Source organism: Papio anubis, chromosome 3 (assembly GCF_008728515.1).
Source record: "Papio anubis isolate 15944 chromosome 3, Panubis1.0, whole genome shotgun sequence".
In the NCBI taxonomy this organism is placed as follows: domain Eukaryota; kingdom Metazoa; phylum Chordata; class Mammalia; order Primates; family Cercopithecidae; genus Papio; species Papio anubis.
The window spans coordinates 47,344,815-47,357,646 of NC_044978.1; the positions used below are offsets into that span (position 1 = coordinate 47,344,815).

The window sequence follows — 12,832 nt, forward strand, 5'->3', positions numbered from 1 at the left end:
AATACTAAACAAACCTATTTGTTTTCAGTTCTCTAAAGTTCATACTCCTAATAAGGAAGGTAAAGATCCTATTTGTTACCTGGCCAAAGTACACCCTCAGAAAATTCTATTTCCCTTTCTGACCCTGACAATAAGAAATATGCTGTGAATAGTTTCCCAAAAGCCATGTGATCACCAGTAATATACTATGAGTCAAATATAGTCAAACTCATTTTCTCAGAACCTTATCTAACTTGACCCCTTGGGAATATATGTTGGATCATTGACAACAAGAATAACGTTATTATAGGTCTACTCTGTGCCAGGCAAGGTGTTAGACACATAAGGATTCAGTGTCTCTCAAACTTCAGCCCTTCCAACTCCACCATCACAATTCTTGTCATCTATGACCTTTAGCATACACCTGTGGAAAAGGCAATATGAACACAGGTAAATATAGTGAAACACTGCAGATACTATGAGAGAAATATTTATCAGGTGGAGAACTCACAAAGAAAAGGTGTGAGGCAAGACAGGAGGTAAAGATGGCATCTGGCCAGGAAAATGTCACAGAGAAAGTGAGTCTTTAAAGATGAATATGTAAGAACAAGCATATAAGGGATTAAAATCCCTCTAGATAGCAGCAGGCAGAGCAAGTATGACAGGCAGGCAAGGGATAGGAGGTGTAAAAAGCCTGGCCTTCTCTTTTGAAGACCTGGGAGCTGGCCAATCCCTCCTCGAAGGCCTTCCCGAACATCTTCTCTTTCAGGGTGCTTAGCTCAGTGACAGTCCTTCTGATTGTCTTATGTGACCCTAAACCATCTATATATACATTTGCCTCCTGGGGAAAAAGCCTGACTACTTGTTTTAACCAATAATTTTTACTTAACTCACAAACTCAAATCTCTTGTACAAATAGTTCATCCAATCTTCAATCTAGCACTTCTAATCACTTACAGGACATTTTAAGTAGTTTGTTCCACTTCTAGCTCTATTGTGATATTTCTAAAATCAAGTTCATCCATTCCCCTACCTTGCCCCATGTGTTAGCTGTAATATATATCCGTTCCTAACATGTTTATCTTTCCTGACTCTCGTGGTTAAAATCTTGGGCATCCTCTGACTCTTCCCTGTGCTCTGCTCCCCCCACTCAATCCAGACCAGTCAAGTATTTAGGTAGGTGCCCAACCCATATTAGGCACTCAAAATTATTAACTGCTGAATTGCCAAAATCAGTTCAATGAATAAATAGAACACTGGTAAATCAAATCTTCCTTGAAATTAGCTTGTCTTTCTATTCTCCATTCTATTTGCAGTACCCTACTACTTAGCATCCATTAATCCATTCATTCCCTCATTCATTTTTGCTTTAAATATTGCTTTAAATACTCAAGCAAATATTTGTTGAGAGACTGTTATATCCCCATCACCTATTAGTGCCAAGCATATCATATGCTTGGCACTAATAGGTGATGGGGATATAACAATGAATAAAATAACAAAACTGCATAAATTGGACTTTCATATTCATATTCTAATGAAGGGAGATGTTAATAATCAAATAATTCAATAACACATATAAGTCCATAGCTCCTTATATGAAAATATTAAATCAAAAAAACTCTAAAAACTGAAAGTTTCTCCTTAATTCACTGGTTAACAAAACACACACTGAACTAACATTAGACTATGTGTAAGCTGTATTTATTCCCTTTTGAGGAAGTACCTGAATAAGCTTGGTCGTTACATGATATATAGTAAACACACTATATTACTTTCCAAAATCTGAAAAATAATTTGAATTCCCAAACAGGATTGGGACAGGGAGTGCTGGGGAGGCTGCAATTTGAAGTACATCAGTCAAGGATTACTTCATTGCAACAGGGATATTTGAGCCAAACCCCAAAGCAGGTATGGGGAAGAGGGTGATATCTGAGAGAAAAGCATTCTAGGAAGAAGGAACAGCAAGGTAAAAGACTCTTAGACAAGAACATAGTAGTATGGTTGATGAATAGAAAAGGTGCCAGTGTAACTGACTCAGTGAGCTAAGGAAAGAGTAGTAGATGGCAGACATCAGGGGTACAAATCACTTAGAGACTTAATATCCACTGTAACAGAAATTGGCTTTTATTAGAGTGAGATGAAAGAACCATGGGGGGTTTGGAATAGAGGAACGGCATAACCTGATTAATATTTTAACAGGATTATCCTTTGTGGTGGATAATCTCCAAAGACAGCTGCCATCAATCAATGTCTTCCTCCCATGAACATGCATGACACTCTACTCATCAAGAGGTGGAATCTTTGTTCTCTCCCCTTCAATCTGGGTAGTCTTCTGACTTGCTTTTCCCAAAAGAATAAAACAAATGTTACAGTCTGGAAATTACATATCCAAGCCTTAAGTGATTACAGCTCCAACTTCCTCTCTTATAGAAGTTGGTCAAGTTGTGAAGAGTCTGACAACCCTGAAATGATCATGCTGTGAGAAAGTCCAGTTTAGCCATGTGGAAAGACTAAGAGAAGGAGAGCCAAGGGGCCCATACAACAGCCAGAACTGAGGCTCTCTATCTGTGACTTAATGTCTGAGCCATCTCAGACATCCCTTGACCATTGAGTCATACCAGCTGAGGCCATATACATTGCAGTGTAGATACAAGTCATTCTCTTTGTAACTTGTCCTAATTCTTAGGTTTGAGAAAATAAAATGGTTCTTATTTTACACCACTAAGTTTTGGAGTAGTTTATTACATGGAAATTAGTAATTGACATTGAAACTACTGTGAGACTGAGTGGTGGGAAGACACCTGGAGAGAGGCAAGGACACTGTCAGTGAAGGCCAGAAACACAGTGATGAAATAGTTCAACCTAAGACTTGCTAGATTGGAAAATAACAACTGTTCTCATTCTTGCCTTTCCAGGCAGCAAAAGATTCTCCAAGAAATAAGTACTTTCAGGGCAAAGATCAAATCCAGGGTGTACTATATGTGCTCTCAGGTTGAAGATCAAATCAGTTGTATGGCAGGGAGGCCCTTCATTAAGAACTCTGAAAGATTTAAAGTGGTGCCTAATAGACCTTTCTAACTAGGCAAAGGGCTTCTAAAAATGCTAAGGGTTTCTATGGCATCTCGACTTCCCAACAAATTAAAGTGGAACTTGTCTCAAGGATTTGAGACAAGTCGTCTTTTATCTAACGAAGTGAATGAATCTCAATAAAATTCATAGGAAGCCCCCCAAATTTTAAATATCATTGAACTTAAAAACAAAAAGCAGTTAAACAAAAGTGAGTATACAAAAGGTCTCTAAATTATTAACGCTCTAACATCAGGAAGCAGGCTACACCAATGCAAAGAATAGCAAAAATTATTTCTCATAGAAAAGAAAGAAAGAATGAGAAAAGGAGCCCAAAGTACAAAAGGTAAAGTTAAAAGCCACAGAGAACGATTCCTAGGGAACAAATTTAAACCTTAATCAGGAAGATGTATTGCTTCCAGAGCAAGAACTTAGGACATATGCCGGCTCTATTTAGACTTGTTATGGACTAGCGACTGTTATATGCCTTCTATTGTCTTGTTTTGAAATTGTATTGTTTAAAGCAATTGTCCTATTTTTGTTTTACCATTGTATGTTGGGACAAGGGGAAGGTCACAGATAACCTATCTTTTTAGTTACAGGTTTCTACACTCAAGAAACTACATCAGAGAAATATCATCCTCATCTGGAGATCCAGTTTAGAGACTTAAATTCTGAGTTTGATACCATAACAAGATAAGCTATAGGGGATCCTGAAAGTCAATAATTAGTTCAATGGTACAACTATTTGAGACCAACATGATGTAAAGTCCAAGTTAGCCACGTATAGAGGTCACATAAAGAGAGATGGATGCCTGGCCAGCATGAGCTTTCCAGCTATCCAAGCTGATGTTCTAGACATGTGAAGGAAGACGCCTTCTTGAATATCTTGTCTCCAGCAGCCCAGGAGGAGTCAAGCAGCCAAAAGTAGCCCAGATTACAAGATCATGATAAATAACAAATTATTGTTATTCAAGTCACTAAGTTCTGGGGGTATTGTTTTGTTTTGTTCTTGTTTTATTGTTATTGATCCTTTTGATGCAGGGACAGGTAACTGAAACACTGTGGCTGCCATGTTGAGAACAGGCTGTAGTGGAGATGAGGGGACAAGCAGCAGGCACTTTTGCAATAATACTGTGAGACATGACAGCAGCTTGAACCCAGGTGACAGCAGTGAAAAAAAGGGTGAGAAGAGATAGGATGTGGCGTATATTTTGAAGGCCTAGCTAAATAATTTGGTGGTAGATTCAACGTGGAATATGACATAAAGAGACGTTAAGGACAAATCCAAGACAGACTGATTGATTATCTATGGAACTAAGAGAATGAAACTGCCATCAAGTCAGATGAGGAAGAAGGTGGAGCAAGCAGATATGGCAGTAAAGGCAGGAATCCAGTAAGTATTAGGCATCCAATCAGAGATGGGTGAATAACAGATAAATAGACGGCTAAATGAGTCTGGAGTTCAGGGGAGAGGTTATGGCTAGATTCACATGTACATTTGTGAATCATCAATGTAAGAAGGGATTAAAAACCATGACACTAGATGAGATCACCAAGACAGAGAGTACAGATAGAGAACAGGCCTAAGGACTGAGCCCCCAGACTGCTGTATTTACATGTTAGGGAAATTAGGAACCAGCCAGAGACTGAAATTATTGCTGGTAAAGTAAAAGGAGACTGAAATTGGTGCTGGTAAGGTAAAAGGAAAATAAGGAGAAGGAGAGTGGCTTGGAAGCCACATGAAGATCTCTCAGGTCCTGCTGAAAGGATACATAGGAAGGGACCCAAGAACTAACCACTGGATTTAATAAAAGGGATGTTCTTGGTACCTTCGACAAGTGTATTTCTAGTGGAGCAGTGGACATGACAGACTGCCTGGCTCAAGAGAGAATGGACAGAGGAAAACTGGAAACAGAGAATATAGTTAATGTTGTAAGTTTTCCTGTAAAATGTGGGCAGAAAAAACAGATATAGAAGTGAGGAGAAGCATGAGGAGAAAAACATGAGTATTTTTTTAAAATGGTAGAAATTATAGTATGGCTACATGGTATTGGGAAAGACCTATCAGAGACAGAGAAAAAAAAAATGGTGATGGGGAGAAAGAATGAATTACCAGAGTTATGTCCTTGAGCAGATAATGAGAATGAAACTACACTCCTGAATTAGCTGTGACAGATTTTTAGCTGGTTTCCTTATTTCTAATTGTCTTTTCTTCAATAAATTCTGCCTCAAACTAATTTCCCTAAAATTCTATCTTTATTACAGTATTCCAACATTATTTTGCTATATTACTTATGTTTCCTACCTCTTTTACAGTTGTCTGCTTAGCTGTCAAACACCTGAATGATGACTGACTCTTACTGAAGTCAATCCTAATAGACTCTGACCAACCCTCTGCTAAGCACATGGAGCACATTGTCCTTACTCAAAATATAAGTGAAGAGGCAGACACATAAAAATGAGTTTACAGACATTAAATTTGTTATGAGGGAATGCAGACTGCACCAGAAGAATTCATGTAAGGGAGAAAATAATTCTGCCTGGGCAGTAGATGGGGACAGAAAATGTTATAGGGGGTTAACATTTTGAACAGGACCCAGGAAGGCTGACAAAGAATGGCAAGTGTGTCTGGAACACTGAGGCAGGGTGACTGTAGCTGAAGAGGAGACTTCACTGCAGAGGCTACCCAAGCCCTTTTAGAGCTATTTCCCACTAGTCCCCAGTGGGATACCTCTACAGAAGTTAACCCAGGCTCTTTACTGCTCCCCATCCCACTCCCTGTGCTTTGCTTTAAGCACAGTAACCCATGGTAATCCAGAAGCCAAAGGGAGGGTGTGGGAAAGAAGGCTGAACTATATATCCCAACTGAACAACACACACCTCTGGCATACCCTACAACTTTCCCGGGGTTTGTGGGCATAGAGGGTTCTAAACGAACCAATTTCAAGATCCATTACTTGCACAAGAGTCCCTTTTACCAGAGATATGCCTGATATGTGCCCAAAGCAGGCAAATTTCTGGCAAGTTCTCCTTCCTCACTTCCTCTTTCATAATTACCCTTCTCCCACTTTAGGAAAAAAAAATGCCTATCTCTCACTATCCAGAATCTTAACATGTGTCTTGCCTCACCAGGATGCCAAATAAAGGGGCGATTTGAAAAGTTGATATAAGAGACATCTTTAATCAAAGCATTGACATATCTACTTGTATGATATGTATTTCCAATGTTGTTTTAGTTTTATGCTTAATAACCACTTACCAAAAATTAATGGTTCCTTTGATTAATTTTGTAATGATAGTATTTTAAATAACATAAGCAAGAATAATTTTCACAATAAAAATCCTTCAAATAAAAGATCAAGTTTTACGTACTTATTTTTGTTGCAGATGAGTCAGGAGAGCAAATAACCTAAAAAATGCAAAATCTTTATCAAATGTTCAATTAAGAAATAAGTATTTGATAATTTTAGAGGTCAGTGCTAACAGTGTGCAAGGACTACTTTGTCAAATTTCTATTAGAAGGAACATGGGCAAAATACCCGGGAAGGAGAAGTAGCATTCAGTGATATAAAGGACCAAAGACCTTCTCTGGGCTCCTTTTGTGTGTCACAATGGCAAGCAGAGCTCACCCCCACCGCCACCCCCCCCCCATCAACCTTACAACCATCATATTTTCCTGTTCTAGAACCATTTGCAGTTTCAATTCCCTCATTTCACAAAATAATTTGTCACTTTCCTCATCTTGTCTGCATCCCGTTGGCACTTGGAGGAACCATTAGCATTTAGAGAAGAAACAACTGTGTATTACACGCAGACTTTTAAGAAATCCAATTTTATATGGTCTACAATAAAGTCTTCTGCCCCTACAGTGGGATGAAACACTATGAAATAAGTGCATACAAATACTCTGGCTCTGGATGTGAAATGTGGACAAATAATATCATTGAACTAAACTGAGATCAAAGAGCCTCTTTTTCTTCCCTTTCTGACTCCAGCACTAAACAACTTTTTTTATTTAAAAAAGGGCAATATTCTGCCCAGGCGTGGTGGCTCAAGCCTGTAATCCTGGCACTTCGGGAGGCCGAGGTGGGCGGATCACAATTTCAGGAGATTGAGACCATCCTGGCTAACATGGTGAAACCCTGTATCTACTAAAAATACAAAAAAAAAATTAGCCAGGCCTGGTGGCAGGCATCTGTAGTCCCAGCTACTCAGGAGGCTGAGGTGGGAGAATGGCGTGAATCCGGGAGGCGGAGGTTGCAGTGAGTGGAGATTGTGCCACTGCACTCCAGCCTGGGAGACAGAGCAAGACTGTGTCAAAAATAAATAAATAAATAAATAAATAAATAAATAAATAAATAAATAAAGCTATATTCTTTTACATAGGCAAATTAATAAATAGCATTAAATCACCCCAAATGGTGACCAGGGTCTATTTCAAGGTAAGGATAGCAGCATTTTAGTTTTCAGTACACTGAACACCTGAGTTTTCTTAGAAGAGAATACATATGATATCCAAAAAGGAGCATTAACATTAGAATCAAGATAAATCTCAGTGGAGTGTCTGTCTCACCCAGTTGTGTCCTAATGCAAGTGAAACTCTGCATGCCTTTTTTTTTGTTTGTAAATTCAGGATAAAAATGCAATGGTTATTCAAATTCAGTGAGGACATACAGATGAAGGGCCAGTATGGTGCCTGAAACATAGCACAGGCTTCCTCTTTGTAACTTTCATATTCGCATGAGGTTCCTGCTGGAATGACACTGTTAATAACAATAATTTCTGTTTCAGGCTTTCTGTCAAGATTTCTTAGCTACTTATGCTTACCTAGTCAATACAGTCTGGAAGCCGAGTAAAAAGTAGCCCTTGTCTGCCCACAGCTGTTAACAAATAGTACAGTACAAAATATACATACACACACATATATACACATATACAGTATATATACACATATATAGGCATATATGCACACATATAGACATATACTTGATAGTATTTAATTAGTGAAATTCACCATCAAGTAGGTGTTAGTTAATGCATTTAAGTACTCACTAAAACAATTTTTCCTTCAACTCCTCTATGGAATATTTCCATCCAACCCGTTCCTATAGGACAGCAGCAAGTATTTAAGCGATGTTTAGTGTCAGTAGTCTCATGCAGTTACTGTAATCACTGGGTAAGTGAATCAAAGAGCTAATATTGAGTAAAAGAACTGGCTTCTTGCCAACCCTTCTACCATAACGCCTTCTGAAAAGAGGACGTCCCAAATGGTTAACCATATCATCACCAGTTGTGATATTATGGAAACCTCTTCTCTGACCTATCCATGAATCCCAGACTTCTAGTTGTATGGATGAATGGATACATAGATAGGCAGAGACAGATATCTAGATCAATCCACATTTGCCTACTATTTGTCAAGCTCTCTCAGCAAAAAGTGATGCAAATTAGACAAATGTTTTCATTCGGGGACCATAAAGGAAATTTCTCCAATGAACCAAACACATATTGATACTCAAATGAATATTATTTGATTAGAAAAATAATCTTTAAATATATAATAATGTAAATTGCACGAGTGCCATACAAACATTACTTTACAACCAACATTCTACCATTACAACGCTGCCTGAAAATAAATAGGGATTGATTATCACTGTCAAATTGTAGGAAATATTTTTATGCAGATAATACTATCCTCCATAAATATCAACAATCTTAAACTTGTCTGAGTTGGAATTTCAGCTCTACCACTTTCTAGCTCTGTGACCTTCAGAATTTCCTCAGCTGTAAAATATATTGCCTACCACATAAGTTTATTGTGATGTTTTTAAAAAATACATCCTTAGAACAATGTCTGATATATAGTAAAAACTCAACAATGTTAGCTATTATTCATACTGTTTCTCATAACTTAAGTTATGGGTCTGAAGACAGAACTCTGTATTATCATTAGCTAACCCTCAGAAAAATAGTTAACACAATGAGCAGAACTCAACATTAAACTCCAGGACAGATGGGGAGAAAAGGACAGTAGTCTATATTTCTAAAAGATTTAAAACTGTTTTGGGTCAGAGACCTATTTAAAAAGTTGATCAAAGTTGCGGATATTTTCCTGAGAAAACTCCACATGTACCCAGCATTTCAGGGCTCCTTTTCTAGCTATCCTGAAATCCATCAGAGGCACCAAATCTGAGATGAGTATCCCATAGGATTTAAAACCTTCCATTTCCAAAAGCTATTTCAATAAACTTTAAGGCACTGTTTTTCTCCATCCCCCAAGGAAATTTATAAACAAATATTTCATTGACAAACGTTGGGCCTTGCAATATAGCTGTTGATATTTGCTACATTAATTTCAAGGATTAAAACAAAAGAGCATCATTTTAATCACCAGTAGTCTGCAGGAAAATTCCAACTAGAACTATAGCTTCCCATCAAGTTCTGGAGTTGCCACTACAAATCAAGCAGGGAACGGTGAAACCAAAAGTATGGGAATACCCTGCCTATCAGAAGTTCCAGACCAATGGCCAACTGACCCTTTTCCGTCACTGTTGCAAAGCAGATGATACTGCAGGAGAGGCTCTTGTGATTGACTAAAATTCTGTGAGAAAACAGAAACGCAAGGATATGAAACTAAGACAATCATAACGAACCTTAAGATCTCTACGATACTTGTTAACTTTAAGTAAAACTAGCTTTTTCTTCACTTTTTAAATCTAAATGGCTTTCGCTGTGTTTTCAGTTCTTCTCTTTATATATCTTTATGTTCCTTCCCTTGGATCTTGTATCTCCTTTCTCTGTTGACCACATTATTTAACACGAAAACAAGAGGAGTTTAAATTTTTAACCTGTATTATATCTTTTTTATTTATTTATTTTTTTGACAGGCTGGGGTGCAGTGGCAGATCATAGCTCACTGTAACCTGGAACTCCTGGTCCCAAGCTATCTTCTCGCCTCAGCCTTCCAAAAGTGTATTGTATCTTGACACTTTCAGTAGAGTGGTTCACCTTGCCTCCTCTACATGGCAGGATGCATAATCACCAGTTTATTCTGTAATACCACAGTAAGAATTCAGTCTAGCTAATATGGCCTCTTTCACCACACTGACAAGATAAGGATGACGACCACTTAGTTGGCCACCACCAGTATCATAATATTAGAAAGTAGTTTAAAAATATGTAATGGAAACTAGCTGGTGACCACCACTTCACTTCCAGTTTTGAAATTGCTGACTCATCCTATTTAAGAATCTGTTGTAAGGGTCATTTAATAATTAGTTTGGTTTACACATACTTTGAAGTTAACATAGTTTTTAATGCATGGAATTACATAAAGTCAAATGAACTGTATACCCTAGTAACATGCGGTCTTAATAACACTTGAAAAAATTGGCTGGATTTTCATTTAAAAGCCACCGTGAATAATGATTTTATTTCAGTGAAATTCGCTCGTATTTTTTCCAAGTTCCTTTGGCATTCTAGATACACTATTGCTTCTCTAATAGATAACTGGCTGGCTCAGAGTTGGAACCAATACAGACCCAGGCCTGACTGCCAAGCACTAACCATTCCTGCAAATTTCTCTCCCAGAAGACGTGTGCAAGCAAAGAAGAGGGCGATAATTTGATTTTGCAAAGATAGAGATAGACGCGCACGCACAAACATCTGCACCGGCCCACAGGGAGTTTGGGGCGGGAGCAGTTAGGAAGCGGGGAGCTGCGGTACCTTTCCTTGGCCTTCCTGAGCTTGACTGGGGGCAGAACTCAGCCCTCAGGGCTGCGGGACAGCGTCTTCTCAGAAACCGGCAGCTTGGCTGGGGCCACCAGACGCGCGTCCCTCACCCTCCCAGCGGAGCGCAGGGTGCCCGGCCCGCCTTGCGCTAGCCAGCAGGCTGGAACGCCGTAAGAGCGCAGCGCAGTAGGGAGTCGCACGCCAGGGGCAAAGGGATCTGCGATCTGCGCTCCTCCGGAAGCGGGAGGATGGCGAGGAGAGCCTCGGAAGTGTCATTAAAGTGTCATTAGGGGAAAAACCAAAAACTGAAGTTGCCACTAAGTTTTCCCCAGGAGAGGGCGGGGCAACCAGGCCAGTTGGGTAGACCAGAGGGTAGCGCTGGAGCTGGGAGGGGCCCCGGGCGCAGACTTTCGGGGAAAATACCATCGCCCTTTCAACCACCACCACTCCCCTCCCAAAGCAGAGAAGTCAAGCTCTGTACCTCCATTGAGTCCTGGCTGCAGGGTGGGGGGCGACAGCCACCGCAACCGGGAGGGTGCGGCCACCCAGTTCCCTCCCGGGGGGACGCAGGACTTCGAAGGCAGTGAGCGAGTCAGCTGGGATTCCCCCGGGCGCCTTCCACCCGGAGTCCCAACCCCTGGCGAAAAGAAAAGTGAAAGAGAAAGAGCCGGGAGCAGAGGCGAAGACAAACACCTCCTGCAGAGACTGGGGGTGGGGCGGGTGGCGGCGGCTCCTGGATGACTGACTGCCCCAGGTGTCACTACTTCCCGGCCTGTTTCCGTCCTTGCCGGGTCCTGGGGCGCAGAACCTGCAGAGCGAGCGCAAGGACATCGAGGAGCCCCAGCCCCGCCTTGCAGGAACACCAGCCACCGGCCTCCTCCTCTACCTGCCGGGACACCTGCAGAGAAGACACAAGGACACTGGAGGGAGCCCACCAGCCGCGTCCCAAGCGACGGGCACCATGTGGGAAGCTTCCGCAGCAGAACCTGGAGACCTGGGCTGGGCTGGCACATATCCAAGTCTCCCAGAGGAAAGGGAAAAGGGTGTCGGAGCCTGATGCTGGGCGGCTACTCTAGACAGGCCTCTTGGTCCTCGCATAGGCTGGAAGAAGGAAACTTTGAGGTCCAACTAGAGGAAAAGTTGGAAGAAGATACCAGGGTGGCAGCTTTGTGCAAGACAGTTCCTACATGGAGTGAACTTACAGCAATGAGCCTCTCTGCGGATCACTTTTCCAGTCTGTTGTGTAGTCCAGTGTAAAATATCACACATGGTCCCATTTGATGGAACCGTGAGATGTTGTTCTTGTAGGATTTTTTACATTGGAGGAAGGAACTGAGTTGAGGCTGAGTGATTTGCATGCCATAAAGGCAGTAGCAAAGACCTCATGCTCAGTTTTGAAAGTACTTTGCAGAATCTTGCAAATCACTGAAATCCCTGAATCACTGAAAATCCCTACTGTATGGTGCTTTCCAAATTTTCAGAGTCATGGCTCAGAGAAAATGATAAGTCTTCCTGGAGCTCAGTTTAATTTAGCTTAAAATTTAATTATGTTTTTTAATTACATAAATATAAATATCAAATAGAAAAATAATAGAAATTATTCAATTTCCATGTACATAAAGTTCCATATAATATCATTTCATATTTTTTATGAAAAATTTGAGTTTATTTTCATTAACTCAATTTTTCGATATCAGTTTTATATTTAAAATAATTACTGATGGACTTTTTGATGAGAATTCCAACTCTAGATAGTCTCCATCAACAAAATAAGTGAGGTATAAACATGCAAAAACAGTTCTTACAATCATTCAAAATTTCACCATAGTTGGAAATTATATGTAAGAATATGAAGCAATCATCCATTTCTGTTCATGACAATGTCATGTTGAATTTTCTTGTGATGGTGTCAATGGATTTCAAGACCAGACAGAATTTTTCGTAGCAATACATTGAAGCTCCGATTTGCAGAATGAGCATGCACTGGGAGAGCAAGACTGCAGCTGGATTGGATCCCATCACAAGGATATTGCAGCCACAGAAGGAG

General features: G+C 40.2%; 1 protein-coding gene across 7 annotated transcripts in view; it reads right to left on the reverse strand.

Moving 5' to 3' along the window:
- Positions 1 to 11,954, reverse strand: part of IL15 (interleukin 15) — a 98,705-nt gene extending 86,751 nt beyond the window's left edge. For 3 of the 7 annotated variants that reach the window (XM_021938821.2, XM_021938819.2, XM_021938822.2), the window contains exon 1: positions 11,267 to 11,877. Coding sequence is in view for 2 of the 7 variants with exons in the window: in XM_021938816.2 (XP_021794508.2) it covers positions 11,267 to 11,798 (532 nt within the window). In the remaining 5 variants the exon portion in view is untranslated. Of the gene's footprint in view, positions 1 to 8,103; positions 8,589 to 10,779 lie in introns of those variants that run through there. The other 4 variants (XM_021938820.2, XM_017958538.3, XM_021938816.2 and 1 more) reach the window with 4 other exon arrangements.
- Between the last annotated feature and the right edge of the window lie 878 nt (positions 11,955 to 12,832).